General features: G+C 29.0%; 1 protein-coding gene across 28 annotated transcripts in view; it reads right to left on the bottom strand.

Annotated features, from left to right (window-relative positions):
- The window catches only part of trol (terribly reduced optic lobes), a 188,114-nt gene that overhangs the window by 37,518 nt on the left and 132,362 nt on the right, over nt 1-18,234 (bottom strand). For 14 of the 28 annotated variants that reach the window (XM_070653782.1, XM_070653783.1, XM_070653785.1 and 11 more), the window contains 10 exons: nt 11,429-11,539; nt 11,111-11,221; nt 7,436-7,564; nt 4,967-5,091; nt 4,751-4,844; nt 2,704-2,970; nt 1,322-1,453; nt 1,016-1,163; nt 814-905; nt 499-687 (listed from right to left, as the gene is read on the bottom strand). In XM_070653782.1, the coding sequence (XP_070509883.1) occupies nt 499-687; nt 814-905; nt 1,016-1,163; nt 1,322-1,453; nt 2,704-2,970; nt 4,751-4,844; nt 4,967-5,091; nt 7,436-7,564; nt 11,111-11,221; nt 11,429-11,539 (1,398 nt within the window). Of the gene's footprint in view, nt 1-498; nt 688-813; nt 906-1,015; nt 1,164-1,321; nt 1,454-2,703; nt 2,971-4,750; nt 4,845-4,966; nt 5,092-6,203; nt 6,321-7,435; nt 7,565-11,110; nt 11,222-11,428; nt 11,540-18,234 lie in introns of all 28 variants that reach the window. The other 14 variants (XM_070653786.1, XM_070653808.1, XM_070653794.1 and 11 more) reach the window with 11 other exon arrangements.

The following is an 18,234-nucleotide window of genomic DNA, read 5'->3' as shown; positions in this document are numbered from 1 at the left end:
ACATATAATAGTTAAATAACATAAAATTTTAATCTTTCTTAGGCGAATGCACATTTGTGGCATAAATTTGAGTCTTCATATTGACTTCAGATGCTATTAATTACTAATTTGTGCATTTGCCTTAATATTAATGTTAAATATCACAATAATTATTTTAATAAACCGAGGTTTTATGATTAATTCAAAACAAATAGGAATAAAAAGGAATCATGAGGATTTAAAACTCAAAAATTGAAATTAAAATCAAAAAATTCAATCAAAAATGAATAATTGACCCTAACAGGCAAAGCCACCGCTTTTAGGTACCATGTACCATGTAAGCATGCACTTTGCATGTTAGGGTGAGCATTGAAATCTACCTTAACGCTTCATCCTGTTGATCAAGATCTTTCTGAACTCTAATCTATCATAATCATGCATCTAACATAATCTCATATATAAGGTGCGTTCAGTCACCCAAAGAATAAAAAAATTGTGCAATATCCACAAAATACTTACGAGCATCAGTTGGAGTTGGTGGTTCTGGTTGATCAGGTTGATTTTGTTGATCACATGTTTCAATATCTTCATCAACACCATTATAGCAATCGACTTGACCATCACACAAAAATTCATTATTTATACATGATCCATCGCCACAACTAAATTCGTTAGTTGAGCATACTTCAGTTGGTCTTTCAGTTGGATCTATACATACAAACATATTTTATGCTTATAAGCAATGCAAAAAATGGTGTTTAAATGCTCAAAGCTTTATGTGAAGCAGCATATGGATAGCAAAATGTGTGAAATAAATAAAAAATCTCAACTGACCTTCGCAACCTTCCTCGTCACTTTCATCTTCGCAGTCCTTTTCACCGTTGCATTGCTTATTGTCAGGTATACATTCGCGACTTACTCGACAGCTTTATGTTTTGATGAAATTTGTTTCAAAATTTAGTGAAATATGTGCAAGAAAAATTTTTAAAAATGCCAATAATTTGCTAATGTGCTTAATATTTAAAAAAATACTTACAAGAATGCCTTCTCGCCACATCGATCACAATTGTGTTCATCAGAATTGTCAGCACAATCTTGAATACCATTACAACGATCATGCTCGTCAATACAATTGAGATCGGAACATTGGAACTCATTTTCTTCACATTGTGCGACATCTTCGTCTACATGAATATGAATTTGTACTTTTAGTAACTGAATATATTTTGTGGATTATATGTCTTTTAATTCAATTATAATGAGATTAGTATGGACTACAATGTGAACTAAATTTTTGCAAAATCTATAAAATACAGCCTATAAAAATACACATAGCTTATACCTGGTCTGTCTGTTGGACAATCGAGTTCATCGGTTCCGTCATTACAATCTGGCACACTATCGCATTTAAATTCATTTGCTACACATTTATCTTCATCGCATTTGAATTCATTATCAGCACATTCATTAGGCTCTATATGAAAATAATGGTGCAATAACATTCAGAAAAATATAAATATTTGTAAAGCATTTGTGCATTAATTTTTTAAAATATTTTTTTTGAGGACAATCAACTGGAAATTTTGCTTTTAAATTTACAATACATGGCAGGACCCAAATAGTATAAATAGGTCCAAAATTTGTCAATAAATCGATGTGAATCTGATATGGTGTCGGAATTAAGCAGAATTTAATTCAAATTCTAGTCGAAATTAAAGTCACATCAGTCTTGGACTTGATTTTTAATCAAAATATCGGGTATTCAGAAAAAAATCGGGACACTTCTAAGTTGGGCACTATTAGGGTTTTTTGGACTATATTGAGTCTTAATATTCAAAGAACGAGTTGCAAAAAAAAAGCATTTTGAAGAAATTTGTCATTGGACACCAAAGGATCTTAATCAAATAGATTTAGCCCAATAGGTAAGGGGGGGAGAGGATGAGGGGCCGCTCAGGTCTGTGTCCAACCTCTTGGCTTGTTCCGCGTGGCTTCGCGCATTACTTTATCCATTATAACAAGGAATAGATATGGCGAAAAAGGTCCAGAAGCAGAAAGCCTTCTGTTGTAACCCAAGCTGCACATAGGAACACGGTTGCAGTAAGTAAGTAAGTAAGAGGGGCGTGGTTTGAAATGTTGTTGTATCAAACGCAAAAATTGAAAGTGTTTTGAATTTCCGTCTAGAAAAACCCAACCAACTTGAAGAGTTTATCCCAAAAAAACGGAGTAATGGGGTGAGTGTTTGACCTCCTTCATCAACCACCTCTGCCTTCCTTAATAATCCCCTGTTTAGTAATAAGAAGATGCTTTTAAAAGCTTAATTTCACTATCCTCAAATCCCAAAAATACTACACATATCTCAGAAAATTCGAACTAAATTATAAATTGCCAATTTTCAAAAACATTCACAAAATTTCCAGTTTAAAAAATCCTCAACCTGAAAAGAAAGAATTTTGAAAATATTTTTGTTTTTTTTTGCCAAAGTAAAGGAAAGAGTTCACCTAGCCAATTACTTTTAAAAAATTAAAGAATAAAAGTTAACAATTTAAAGAATTGTTTCAGAAAAGAAAAGAATTTTTTTGATTGAGCCAAAACCATTAAAGCTTAATATTACAAATATTTATATATAAAAATACCACCAAATAGCTACTTAATGATGAACTTAGTAATTACCAATAAATATGTTGTGAATGAATTAATTATTATTACTTAAAATTTAAAATTTACCATCATATTCAGTGTACTGATTAATATCAATACATAAATCATCCGATTCATCAGATTTATCCGTGCAGTCATAATACCCATTACATAGTTTATAACCATCTATGCATGCACCATCCGATATACATTGAAATTCTGTTTCTTTACATTTTCGTGTTACAAATGTGGGTTGTAGATGTGATGATGATGTGTCATGATCGTGTGTGCTCTTATTAATACTGTGTTTAACCTGATCCAGTGTTTCGAGATCTTGTGCAATAGTGGATCCCGCTAATTATGCGATTTATGAGTGTTTTTTTACATGATTTTTTGTGTATTCGTGAATTATTTATTTACAACATGAAATAGATAAAAACATATATAAAGTTGATGAAGGTGATGATGATGATGATTATAATTATGATGATGAAAATGATTTTCATTAGGTTTTTTTCAATTTTCCAATGAAAAAAGAGAAGAAGAAAAATTATAAAAAATAAGAAAAATGACATTAAAAAAAGGTATTAAATTATAAAAATGAGTTGTTTAAAATGATGTGTGCGACATTTATATTTACAACAGATATATTTCTTGAGTTCATAAATTATGTAAAAATATGTTTTGGGAAATATTATTTCTTGAGAAACGAGTTGAATTTATGATAAAATTTAGCAATTCAGTAGACCTAAACTTCGACTCAGATTTTGTATTAAAACTTCGATTTGAATAGTCTTCGAGCTCTGCTATTCAGGATCTAGAGCTTCGCTTAATGTGTCTTAGGGCTAATGACAGTTTAACGAGTGAGAGCTCGTCTGACCACTGCACTCAAACCTAGACCTTCAATTAACTCTGGAATCCAAACTACTCCCCAGATAACATTACTACATGTAGCCCTACAAATGGAGGCTGTGAGCCGTATTTGCAGTCTATATAATTCGAAAAAGGACATTTGAAAAATTTTCCATGCTGAGACTAGAATCCATAGGTAGCTGGGTCGATGTGCGATGATTAAATTGCAAAGAACGAAATCACTACACCACCGAGACTCTTCGACTCACACGGCAACATGACGGAGAAAAAATGATAAATGTGTCCTTAGGTCGAAATGTCTCTTTTTTGGAGCCAAACTCGGTGAAATCCGAACCCACTCAAAATTTAAACTACCTAAGGGACACATTATTCATTTTTACTACCCCATGTGCTTTCTGAACACCAATGAATCCCATTAAAACATTTTTTAAAATTCAAATCCTTGACAAGATATTCAAAATAAAAAATAATTTTACTGCTTTACATCAAATATGAACTCAAGATCAAAGCAACTGTGAATAAAACCACTTGATTTTGAACTTCAAAATAATTTTTTTATGGTGTCATAAAGATTTTCTTGCTTTTAATATTTTTTTACGGGAAAATTAATGAAATGGAACTATTTTAGGATAAGATTCTGTAATTATTTGAATTAAGACAAACTAGAGTCAAACTGCACACATCGGAATTCAGAAGCCACATATAATTTGGAGCAGAGTTCGATGTTGACTTGGATTTTGCATGAATGATCGAATTTGACGGAATTCTTGGAGGTGGTTCACTCATTACTAGGGTTTTCAATTTCGGGATTGATTTATATGCAGTCTCGGGATTGAATCCCGGGATTAGATACATTTTGATCCCGGGATTGAAAACCCTACTCATTACGTTACAGAATAACGAAATTTTCTCAAAAATAAGTAATAAATTTCTAGAAAATTTCATTGTTCAAATCAGAATCACCTCTTCCAACTGAACTTAATGAGCGGGTGCGTAGCCAGAAAGAGAGGGACATTCAACCCTTCAACCCTTGTCCCTGAACACACACATGATCCTTAGCAATTTAGACCATTAAGAACACACCAAGAAGCACAGCCCTTAGAAATTGGCAACTGGTTCCTTTAATTCCCAAAACATAATCATCAAGTGATTCTATTCACAGCAAACATTAAATGAATGATACAATAATCCATCAAAGTGTTAATTTAACAAATAAATTGACATAACATCTACAAACTAAAGAGACTCAACAATTACTTACTACATGAATATTCATCACTTCCATCAAGACAGTCTTCACGTCCATCGCATTTCTGTTCTTGTTGAATGCATGTACCGCCGCGAATACATCGAAACTATATACATAGTACGGATGTGAGAATTTGTGCAAAAAAATTTTGGTTTTTTTTTGGATATAAATGTAAATGAATGCTGTGTTTTTGATGTGAGAAATGAGATCAATTTTTTGGTTACTTACTTCATTGCGTGCACAGTCACAATTTTCTTCATCGTCGCCATCTGGACAATCTTTGACATCATCGCATACCGTTAATACGGGTATGCACTTACCGGACTTGCATGTGAACTCATCTGTTGTGCATTCTACATTGTGCATGGCAAGTTTGATTTTGTTTATTGATTGATTTTTATTTGTTTGTGGGGTGCATGTGATGATGTTTATGTGTGTGTATAAAATATAATATTTACAAATAAATTATGAGTGAATAATGAACTTTTGTACAAATTATTTTAATGGTTTTTGAATGAGAATTGAAAATTTTTGAGTAAAAAATTCAAATTTTTTTAAAAAATTCTAAAATTTTTCATTTTTAAAATTTTAAATTTTTTTCAAATAGTGCAAATTTAAATTTTTAAAAAATTTTAAATTTTTAAAAATTAAAAAATTAAAAATTTAAATTGTAAAAATCAAAAAAAAAAGTTTAAAATCTTTTAAAAAGAAAGTTAAAAATTTTTTATGAATTTCAAATTTTCACTTAAAAGTTTAAAATTTTCTTTGAAATTTCAAATTTTCCCTTAAAAATTTCAAATTTTGTTTTAAAAATTAAAATTTTCTTTTGAAAAATTCAAATTTTTTTTAAGAAATTCAAATTTCAATTTTTTTTTAAAAATTTAAAATTTTGTTTTATAAATTTTAAATTTTCTTTTAAAAATTTTTCAAATTTTCAATTTTAGAATTAATATTTTTCAAAGTTTTAAATTTTTTTTCCAATTTCATTTACTTTTAAAAACATTTCAAAAAAATCTTAAATTTTTTAAAAAAATTAAAAACGTTTTCAAATTTCAAGAACTTTTTTGTTGAAAAATTTCAAAATTGTAAAATGAAAAATTTCAAATTTTTAAATTTAAATTTTTTTTTGAAATTTTTAAAAATTTGAATTTCTTTCTCTAAAAATTTTCAATTTCATTCAAATAATTTTTTTCAAAATTTTTTCAGGGATAAGGATAAAAAGGGCATAGAACGACATAATAAAGACTTTCAAATTTTTACTTTTGGTTTTTTGTGAACTTTGGCGCCATATTTCGTTAGTAGTTAATTATAATTAAGTTGTTAGTATATCATCCCTTAATATCTACTTATAATTTTTTCATTTTTTATCTAAGCAAAAAACCTCGTCCTATGTTAGTCACAAAAACATACAAAAAATGATAAAAAAAATTTTAAAAAAATCTTAAAAAAAAAGTTTAAATCATACTTCTCGGCCCACAGTTGGCTTCATCAGATCTATCGTTACAATGAAAGAATCCATCACACCGAAATTCACCCTTTATGCAAACGCTATTATTGCATTGAAAATCTCCAGGTTTGCATGCTGCACCACGCAAATTAGTTTAAATTTTTTTTACAAAAAATTTTTATTAAAAGTGAAAAAATTTTTGTGTTAATTAAAAAAAAATCCCACGCGTACAATCCAGTAGTTAATATCAGAAATGAAAAAAGAAGAAAAAAATTTCAATAAATTAAATTTTGAAAAAAAAAATGTCTTTTGGGAAAGACTACACAAAATTTTGAAAATACGTCCAAAATGAGCTACAATGAATTTCTGAATGGGGTTTTATGTTAGTTATTGGTTGACATGTTAGTGAATTTGGCGGTTCCTTTGCCAATTTTTTTTTGTCAGAATCGAATATTCTGAGTATTTTTTTGAGATTTGATGGGACAGGAGAGATGATGAAGATGAAGAAATGAGATAAAACATTGATAGAGGTAGAAGTAGAGTTTATAGACAGTTCAACCGTGAGCAACGATAACAAACAGAATAAGAAAGTCTGCAAATTGAAGTTGGAGTTTGAAGGTTTTGGAAATTTATATTAATTTGAGTCAAAAATTTAAAATTTCAAAATTCTAATAAATTTTAAAATTTTAATTTGAAAAAATTAAAAAAATTTAAAAAATTCAAGAAATTTGAAAAATTCAAAAATTTTGAAAAGTTTAAAAAATTCAAAAAATTCAAAAAAATTCTAAAATTTTGAAAAATTCGAAAAATTTGAAAAATTCATAAAAAAATTTGAAAAATTCAAAAAATTTGAAAAATTCAAAAAATTTGAAAAATTCAAAAAATTTGAAAAATTGAATTAATTTCAACTTTTTAATATATTTCAAATTTTAATATATTTCAAAATTTTAATACATTTCAAAATTTTAATAAATTCCAAAAATTTTAATAAATTTCAAAAATTTTAATAAATTTCAAAAATTTTAATAAATTTCAAAACATTAATAAATTTCAACAATTCAATAAATATAAAAATTTGAAAAAAATTTCTAAATTTTAAAATAAATTTTTAACTCTTCCAACCCCAACCTCACAACAACAAAAAGCCGTTAATTGAAGAAATAAAGCATCAGATGACACAATACATGGCTGGTTAATTCACAAAAAACGTTCAGTTTCCCATTTATGCTTAACACATAATAGAAACTTACGACAATTTCTCTCATCCGATAAATCTTCACAATCAAGTCGACCGTTGCACCAAAACTGTTCCGGTATACACTGACCAGAATTGCAATGCCTTTCACCAAGTTTGCAGTGAGAATTACTAACTCCAGATTCTTTATTAATGAGTTTTTTTTTTTTTTTGGAGAAAATTTTAGAAAAATCAGTTTAAATTTTTTTAAGCAAATTAGTATTTAAGGCTAAATTTAAAAGCGGAAGTTAAAATTGCAAAATTTTTGTTGAGTTTGGAAAATTTATCGGCTTTAAATTCTTCAGAATTTTATCCTTGACCACAAAACATTGTCGCAATGTTTCAATGTTTCGGTAATGTTGCGCAACAGTAATCGATCGTTTTTGGTCAATGTTTTGCAGCAATGTAACAGCAATTTTCATTGGGCATCAAATTTTGCTTGTAATTAATTTTATTCTTCTTTTGATTCTGTTCTTTTCTTCATTTTTAATGTATTTTTTGCTCAGTTTTTAAATTGTTATCAAAATTCGAGACTTTATTTGTGACATTGAGCAAGCAATGAGTAATGAATGGTGCTCAAACCTAGAAATTCAAATTTGTCACACATATTCGTTTTGCTAAATTTAAATTTCACTTTCATGGGAATTGTCCCTTAGTGTGTAATTACATAAACCTTGAAAAGTTTACACATTGTTGAAAATTTATTGTTTATGAAGTAATTTTTAAAGTATTTTATGAAAGAAAAATTTGAAAAAATGCATAAAAAAAGAATTTTTAATTGATAAAAATATTTGAATTTTGTAAAATTTAATAATTTCAAATTTATATTTTTAAAATTAAAAGATTTAAAATCTAAAATTTAAATTTAAATAATATAAAATTCATATTTTTAAAATTGAATAATTTAAAATTCATATTTTTAAAATTAAATAAGTTAAAATTCAAAATTTTTAATTTCAAAAAATAAAATTCAAAATTTTAAAAAAATAACAATTTAAAATTAATTAAATCAAAATTCAAAATTTTAAATTTAAATAATATGAAATTCATAAAAAATTAAAATTTAAAATTCCGACTAAACTATCCTAGTTCCAGGTATATTTTGCTATAAGATGCACTAAATCGCACTTACATAATACCTAATATTCAAATTTTATCTAAACATTTCATGTGCAACAAATTCATAAATCTATTAAATACTGACGTCTATGCCCTACAAAGTATGAAGTACACATCTATACTCAGGGTATAATAAATTACATCTCAAATCATCTCTAAAATGAAGAAACCAAAAGAGTCAAATGAAGTTTAAAGTAACAAAAATAAATAAATTTAAATCAGTATCATAAGTGTTGTGTGCGAGAGAGTCAAGTGAAGTAATTTGATAATGTAAAAAATTGAAATCGAAAGTTCATGACCTATTCATATATTTTGAAATCTATAGCAGTAAATTTTAATTAACAAATTATTCTATATTTCAATGTAATGATTAAAAATCATTGAAATGCTTTTGGAGCCGGAGGTCAATTGAATATTTCAATTATTATGAATATTTGTGATTAGAAATTTTAGAAAAATTTAGAGTTATTTATGGGATTTTAATAAAATTTTGTAGTTTAAATTGAAGGGTCTGCTGACAATAAATTCGAAATTTGAAGGTTAATCGAAATTGATTTTTAAAATTTTTTACAGAAACTTCCAAGAAACTTCAAAAAAGAACTTTAACGAGACAAGAAACTTCAAAAACAAGTTTTTAATTCAAATTTTGAAAATATACAAAATCAGATAGACGACCAAAGAACTCTTGGAAGGACACTGTTGATAAAGACAGTATTGCATTGAAAATTGGCAAATTGGAGACAAGATTCGAGTTAAATCCAACATAATATCAAAGTCACACCAACTTGATGCTGGATTTTGAATCGACTAACCATTTTGTGCTATTTGGGTATTTATATCAATTTGAAGATATTCAGATAAAATCTGATAAATCAGCTACTTATTGGAATTGAGGTATTTTTATGGAATTTGAAGGGTATTTTCCTCTGAAAAGTCAATCTCGAATCAACAATGATGGCCTAGATGTGTACTAGAAATTTGAGACAGTATCAATCTAAAGTCCAGACCTTTGTAGATTAGATTAGAAGCACTAGAAGCTTTACAGGCATAAATACCGCGTTTGGGTTCCCTAAAGGTCTATCTGTAACATCAAAACACGCTCTTTGCCTATTAAAATCGATTTCATCCTCAAAAACATTGAAATAACCACCTAATTATTAATTAAAATTCAAAGCATCACCACACATCTCCACTCTATCAATTTGTCTTTAAATTAACACATAAAATATGAATAAAAATATTTGAAATTCTTGAATTAAAATAATCAAAAAGTCATGCATGCAAAAAAGAGAGCATCCAAGCATCATCATGCGATGCAATCAAGAACGTGTTGATCGCATTAGCAACAACTGACATTTATCTGACATGCATTTTTTCCTACCTTTCTTGCAACATTTAATCTTCAGTCTTATGGATGGAATTTCTTTGTTTTTTTTAAATTTATTTATCTACACACTCAAAATTGATTTAATTTCTCTTTATTTTCACTTACTCGGACAATTTCGCTCATCTGACATATCGTCGGTGCAATCAATATTTCCATTACATCGTTTCGATAGCGATATGCAGTTACCATAATCGCATTGCCATTGATGAGCTCCACAAGCTGAATAATTTTCGGTTCGCATGCATAAATTTTTTTATATATTTTTAAAATTATTTATTATTAATTAAATTAATTTTTAAATTGAACTTCAATCTTCATTAATAAAATTGTTACATACGACAATCTTGTTCGTCCGCTCTATCATTAGGACAATCAATACGTCCATCACAACGTGCTGTCATTGAAATGCATGTATTATCACCGCATGTAAATTTTCCAAGTTCACAAAAAAATTTAACTCTATTCTTAATTACTTTTTTGTTTTTTTCAATGAAGAATTTGTAAGGAAAGCATGTAAATGGTCAATAGCGATAATTTTTTAAAATATATTTTATATCCAAGCAGCATAAAGGTTATTTACAAAAGAGAGAGGAGAAAAAAATTAATTTAAATTGACTGTTAGTAATTTTCAAGCACTTTAAAAGGTATTTTTAGCTTTTATAATTTTTTTTGCGGATTGTTAGAGAATTTTTGTTGGACTTTTATGGATTTTTCAGGCATAGATTGATTAATTGAATTGTTTGTTAAGAGATTGTTGCTTAAAATTGCAAATTGAACCACAAAAAGTTGTGTTAAATTGGTAAAATTGCTTAAACAGCGGTGGGCAACCTCTTGTGGTTCGCGGCACTTTTTGGTTGCAATCCACGACTAAAACTGCACACAACATGCTGCTCTTGATATTTTCAAACAATTTCGACACACAGGTTGTCCACCACTGCTATAGAACATTGATTAATACCCATAAATTCTCATATCCATATCCAAATCCAACAAAATTTCCCTCACGACTCACAAAGTCTTCCTTAATAATTTCAAAAAACCCATTTTTTGGCTGCCAATCAAAAGTAATTGTTCAAAATAATCAAACTCAATTCTACAATTTTTTGTTTTTTTGGGAAAATATAATTTTTAAAAATATCAAAAATAAATAAATAAATTTAGCCAATTCTACAGCTAAAAATCTACCTTCATTACAGAATTCTTCGTCCTCGCCATTTTGACAATCAGCTACACGATCACAACGTTTTTCAAGATCTATACATACACCATTCTCACATTGGAATCCATCACAATTTTCTAAATTGATTTTAGATTTTAAGAAAATTTTGAGAATAGACGAGAACAAAGTTCCAAAGTTTTAGATATAAGTTTTTTTTACTAATTTAATTAATTAATTTATGTTAAGTTATGTGCAAAATATTACTTAATACATATTTTACATATTTTACTTTATCAACTTAATAATATTACCTATATAAAAATTTAAATAATTTTTAAACTTACCACAATCATCCTCATCTTCTCCATTAGGACAATCGCTGACTTGATTACATTTATCTTCATTTGGAATACAACTTCCATCACTACATGTGAATTCGAGTTCATCATTGCAAGCTGAAAGGAGATAGATAATGATGAGAATTATTAGATTTGTTGATATAAAGATAAGGAAATTTTGAAGACTTTTTGGTGATTTTTTTACTTAAATGAGTCAAAGTATCGCAATTGGATTCCTGAAATGAGCCATTAAAGGTATTATTGTGCACAAATTGCTAATTGATCAAAAATTCGACAATCAGAGGTCGGATTTATCTGATATTAAGTTTGTACGCTGCAAGTGAACACTAGTGACCCTACTAAGTGTACCAGTTCACTATTCAAGCCGTGTAATTGTTTCAATATAGTGTAAATCGACACAATAGCTCTTAATCGACTAGAATCTGTGCTATTATGCCGATTCAACTTCAAATTACTCTAAATTCTCAAAATTCATCCCTTAATCATCAAAAACAAACAAAACAATTGATCCATCAATGATTTTTCATTCAAAAATCAATTCATTATTCAAAATAGACTCATCAAATCATAATTACACTATAGTTCTTGACACAAATATTTCTAAGAATACATCACAATATTCTATACAAATTATCTTCCACTTCAAATCGCTTCATTTACTTATTATTGTGCAAATTTATCAAGTTCCATTCTATTGACTCATTTTAAAACTTTAAATATAACAAAGTATGACCGCATACAAGAAAATTGCATTAATTCAAGTGCAATAAAGTTACAACAAATTGTAATAAATTGTAGAATATATGATGTCAGGTGTTCAGTAGCTAATAATAGACAAATTATTTCACGGCTTCATTCAACATGTTTCGTCTATTTTTCTTCTTTTGATATTAATTCATTATTACTCATTGACACAGTGTATACGTCTATTCATAAACATCAACAGAGTTGAATGATTCTTTTCATTCTTCACACGAGATTATTTGTACACACATGCGCGACTGATGTGGTTTCATAAAATACAATAAAAAAAGTGTTAAGATGGAATGTTGAACAAGATTATAAACATTTAATTCAAATTATCAAATTAAGCTTTAATGCATGAAGAGATTTTAAATATTTTTACGGATGTTGATGACAGGAGAAATAAAAATTTTTTTATGACTTTATATTTAATTTTGCTTATCGAATTTATTTACTCGTAAAATATGATAATAATGTCTATAAAATTAGTCTGTTTACAGATGTTATAGTAAGATTTGAAGAATTGGGGTCTTAATTAATGATGGGTTTTGAAATATTTGTTGGTATTGTCCACAAGACTGATTTCCGATGCCCATAGCTCAAATAAGGTTTCTAATACCGAGACCAAGACTTAACGAACTAGGTTTTGGGAATTTAAGGAAACCACGACTTCAAGTTTTTCTTGCAAGGACATAGCTGGGTTCTAGATCTGAATAACTGGATTTTTTCACGAAAAATTCTAGCCAATTGAATATTTTCTGCAAAAAAGGAGAATTTCTGATCCAAAATACGCTCTCGAACCCTAATTTATATTCCTGAATAGCACAAATCGGCAAATCTATAAAAAATTCTGTCCCAACACGACATGACTTGGATTTTGGGCCAGATGCATTATAAATCATTTGAGCCTCGTGTCGGATTATGGATCGATTACCCTTTATCTGCTTTTTGAGACAATTAAAATCAGAGCTTGAAGTCAACTCAGATTTTATATAAAGTCGACATTCTAATACAAAATCCTAGTTGATTTCGAGCTCTGATTGCAATTCAATTTAGAATTATTTATCTAATTTATATTCAATGATGACACCACAAAAGCAATTATTAGATGAATGATAGACACCATAACCAAACAACTCCCCACTCAATAATAGAAATTTGACATTATTTAGTGAGAATTGGTTTAAAAGAACAGAAGATAATTGAAGATTGCCTTATTCAGCACATTTTAAGCTGTAAACAAAGTCCGCTTGTTGAGGGTGGAGAATTATGGCCATAAATAATACTTGAGGCTAATATCATTGCATAATAATGCAGATTTTGTGATGATATTCAAACATATTTGATAATATTCAATAAAATGAGATAATATTCAGTCAACGCGTGAGGAATTTAGTACGTTAGTGTCATGGCATTTTGAAGAATTTATTGATGAGACATTTTGGAATTTATGGGTGTGTGAAGAGTTGATTTGATGAGTTTTGAGCAGGAAGTATCATTTTTTTGCAGAAATATTTGTGATTTTGTAGAAAATCTTTGGTTTTGAAGAAGATTTGAAAGATTTTTGAGTCAATTCGAATTTGACTATTGACTATTCTATACACAATCCTGTTTGTTGTTGAGGATTGAATTTTGAGTTGTTGTCAAGTATTCTGTGACATTTGATAGATTACACCAAGATCAAACTTGTCTTTTAACACTAAAATATGATTCAGAGCTAGAAGTCAACTCGGATTTTGTATGAAAAAGTCGACTCAAGTTGATTCAACTCTTTACAAAATTCGAGCTCTAAAAGGAACCAAAATTAATCAAAACCAAATCTTATCTCCAATTTTCAGGACTTCCCGACCTTAAAAACCATCCTCCGACCTTCAAAATCGCTACTGCATCCCATTGCGCATCACCAAACCTCCCTGAACACATTAAAAAATTCTTTAATATTTCCAATAATAAACATTGATCTTCAACCGACCATAATCCCTTCATTTCAACATCATAAATCCCCTTTAAAGTCCTTTATCAAATCATTTACATCTTTATTTATTCTGACATTATATTTTGTATTCATTTTCTTTTGTTATCTTAACGTTTTTACAATTTTAGTCTCGCAAGGAATATGAGAGAAAATGAGAAAAAATTCGCATAAAGCAGCACAAAATAAAAAAACTGAATTTCAAGTGGCTCGATCAATATGCAATTTCAATCCAACACCATCGAGTGGATTTTTTGCTGCTTGCTATTTCGAGAAATATGATTTTTTATATTTTATTTGTGTTTCTATATTGAAATAAAAATGAAAATATGCAAACAAGATCATAAATTGAATTTCGATTTTTTTATTTTACAATGCTTGCAATTATTTTTTTTATGCATTTGCTGCAAATCACACTCATCGTTATTTTTTTTTTTTTTGAGTTATTTTTATGGTGATTTACTGTGTTTAATCATCAGATGACGAATGACTTTATGTAAATTGTCTGTAATAAATTCTTTATAGTTGAGGAGGTTAGGTGAGGTGTAAAAATCTATTTTATGGATGGATGGGAAAGGTTAAGCATGTAGGATTTAAAAGAGCATGTAAGAACATTTTGTCATTTATTGCAGTTCATGGAAGACAGATAGCATGTTAAAAGACCTTTTACACGCTTTTATTTGACTTGTTCTGACAGACAGAAAGTCTTTTTTCAATTTTTCTGCAAATTAAGATGCAGTTAATGTTAAGAACATCATATTTAAGGCAATTGAGCTGAACAGAATTCGATTTGTGACGTTATAAACAGTTAAAGGCTAGTTTTAATAGTTTTTCGAACCATTTGAGCTGGTTAGAAGACTAATTTATGTATTGAGGTTGTCAGAAATCAGACGCTGACTTCTAATGGGAATCCACAATTGAAATGACTGCTTCGTCTTGCTGTAGATTGAATTCTCCGAACAAGCAATTCAAAAAAGATTGAGATCGATTGAAGATTGAGATTGAAGATTGAGATTAAAGATTGAGATTAAAGATTGAGATTGAAGATTGAGATTGAAGATCAAATTTGTGAGATTGAAGATTGAGATTGAAGATTGAGATTGAAGATTGAGATTGAAGATTGAGATTGAAGATTGAGATTGAAGATTGAGATTGAAGATTGAGATTGAAGATTGAGATTGAAGATTGAGATTGAAGATTGAGATATTCCAGGATTATCTCCATCTCTGTCTCAAGAATTTCTTAAATTGAGACTCAAAATCAAGTCCGCAAAATCGACACTACAGCAAAACTAAAGTTTCAAAATCCCAGTTTCAATTCCACCAGTCCACTTATCCACCTCAACTCATCAATGACATTCAAACCAATCATAATCTATATCCACTCAATTCACAATCATCCACACTCCAAACAAATCCAGAACAATAGCTAATTTATAATCACAATCAACAATAATCATCGCAAAGAATGCAACATAATAAATTGAACATAATAGTCATCACTTAACATTATTCAAAAACTCAATAGGATCAATTATATTTCAATCAATCAATTCCTCAAAAGATAATGTCACTCCGGTCATTATCAGATAATTGCTCATCATCACATCTCAATTTATTCAATTTTTCTATGCACTCAATTATCAATTGTGGCATAAAAAAAATGATGAAAAAAAAAAGAACATTTTTATTTTTTGTTGAATGAGTGTGAATGCTGTCATGCTGACCCATATACAATAAAAAAATGTTTTTCTTTGCATCTTGAAATGTATTTTTAGAACTGATTTATTAGGTTTTATTATGTTACACATTCTGATTTTTCAAAGAGCATTTAAGAGATATTTTTATTACCTTCTTAAAAAATGTTCAGTATAGAAACAGACTCAATGACATAATGGTCGTTACCACCAACAGTTGCCTCATCAAAATCTGAATTTATAATTATTATCTCTTACATCCAAGTCATCTCGCTTGATGTGAGCATGAAATAAAATCTATTATTCAGAAGAATGAAAAGTTCAGTAAGCTGAAGTGAAGATGAAAAAGAGCAATGAGATTTAATGATGCTTGAACTATCGAATTGAATTTCAATGGCAAAAAAAAACAGCTAGCACAACATGAATGCTTCTTTCTCTTCTGACTCTTTACGTCTCATGTTTCCTTCCTGCATTTTTCTAAAAAAAAAAATTATTTTTTTTGTGCTGCTGTTTTCGGATCGCATAGACAGTTGAGAGGAAAATGAGAGGAAAAATTTGAGAAATTCACAAATGATGTGGATTTAAAAGTGAATTTTGTGTGGATTTAAAATTGGATTTTTAAGCTTGAATGCCAGAAATTGACTGTAACCGCGTTTTTGAAATCAAAACAAGTTCGAAGTCAGTTTTCACGATGTCGTCAAGTCAATATCGGGTCTTATCGTTAATAGGATGACATAGCATTGCTCTAATGAACTAACTGTACTATCCTGGTAAGAGACTCATTTATAAAAGGCACAACATAGTCACTAGGGCATCGCTTAGCTGCTGTGTTGATGGCAAAGTGAGAAAATTATGTAAAAGTGCTTTGAAGGCACGGTCGCGACAGTTATAGACTCTTTTTGACTTCTATTAACGAGATTTTCTGAAGCGTGCTGCTCGGATTTCGGTTTTGGTGAAAATAAATTTGGTCAATGAAGTGCCTAATCCTTATTCAGAGTTGTCAACTCTAGGTTATCTATCTAGATGTGGGTAGTTTTGAGTCAAAGTCAAAGGCAGAGCTTTGCTAGTTCAAATGCAAACACTAATCATACGCCTCTTTGTTTCAACTCTACCCACAATACAGCTTGTCCCCTCTATAATAATCAACATCACTTCCAAACAACCCCCAATCTCTTGTAAATAAAAGTATTTTGATGACGAAAACAAGAGAAAATGTTTATGATTGAGTCACGTACCATTTTTCAGATCATCAATGAATGCTTAATCACTTAAAACTTATTTTAACACAGAATTTGAAAATATTGGGACATTTTTTGAGAGTTCTTAACTGGTTGAGGAAATTAGTGGAATTTTGTGTTGTGGTTGGGAATTTATGAGGTTTAGTAGGGGTGATTATGAGTGAATTGTTGAGTTAGATGGCTAGTTAGTTGTAAGGAAGTGATTATTATATTGTTTCTCAAGATATGCTTTATGGTATGCTAATAATTAGTAAAATACTCCAAATTTAAGGACTGAGACATTCTGCCGATCGTTAAATTGAGTTAACTGGAGCCCTAACCTTAAGGCTTCAACATCAGAATCGAATGAATGAACATACGAAAGTGGACATAAAGTCAATGATCTGTAAAAATTTCAATTTTTGCAATATTTTTAAAGGCAATAAACATTTTAAGAGATTGAAATGCATAAAATGTTCTTAAAAATCAACAAGATGTCAAGATGCTCATATTTAAAAATTAAGAACACACAAAACGAGTAAGACAATAGCCAAGGGCATCTCCATTTATAGGAGGTCCACGGCACGACTCAAATCTCTCATATGTATAACTTAATGCTCATAGTCACATCATCATTTCCCTAAAATACTCAAAAAACCAAACAACTTAATTCCCAAAAAAGTATATTAAGCCTATTCAAATCCAGCTTATAGACAACGAAAAGACACCAAAGGTTGAACACCTTCAAATCCCTGCTGTATTAAAAAAAATCGTAAAATAATAAGTTTATTGCCTACTCAAAACGAAAACAAATAAATTATTAAATATGAATAAAAGAAACAAATTCAAGATCAAAGCATCAAAAAAGAAGAAGTTCAAGACTTTTTACTTCCTTAATCCACAAATCAAACAATCATCAACTACCGAAATCGAAAAAAAAAATGAACATAAAAAGAAATCAAAATAAATTAATTTACGATTAGCTAAGATCTAGACGCACGCGAGTAATAAACATTAAGACGCTAACAGAGATACAGCTGATGACATAACGCAACGTGATACTCTCTATCGTGTTGTGTTTATTATGTTTCTTTTGTGGCAAGTAGCCAATGATAAAAGAAATGATCAGAATTAAATCCAGTTGATGACTTCATTTATGAAA

Source organism: Chironomus tepperi, unplaced genomic scaffold, assembly GCF_022539635.2.
Source record: "Chironomus tepperi strain 1889 unplaced genomic scaffold, CSIRO-AGI_Ctep_v1 contig_73, whole genome shotgun sequence".
NCBI classification, from domain to species: domain Eukaryota; kingdom Metazoa; phylum Arthropoda; class Insecta; order Diptera; family Chironomidae; genus Chironomus; species Chironomus tepperi.
The sequence above is the reverse complement of the archived record's forward strand: the minus strand, read 5'-3'. Positions and strand labels throughout refer to the sequence as shown.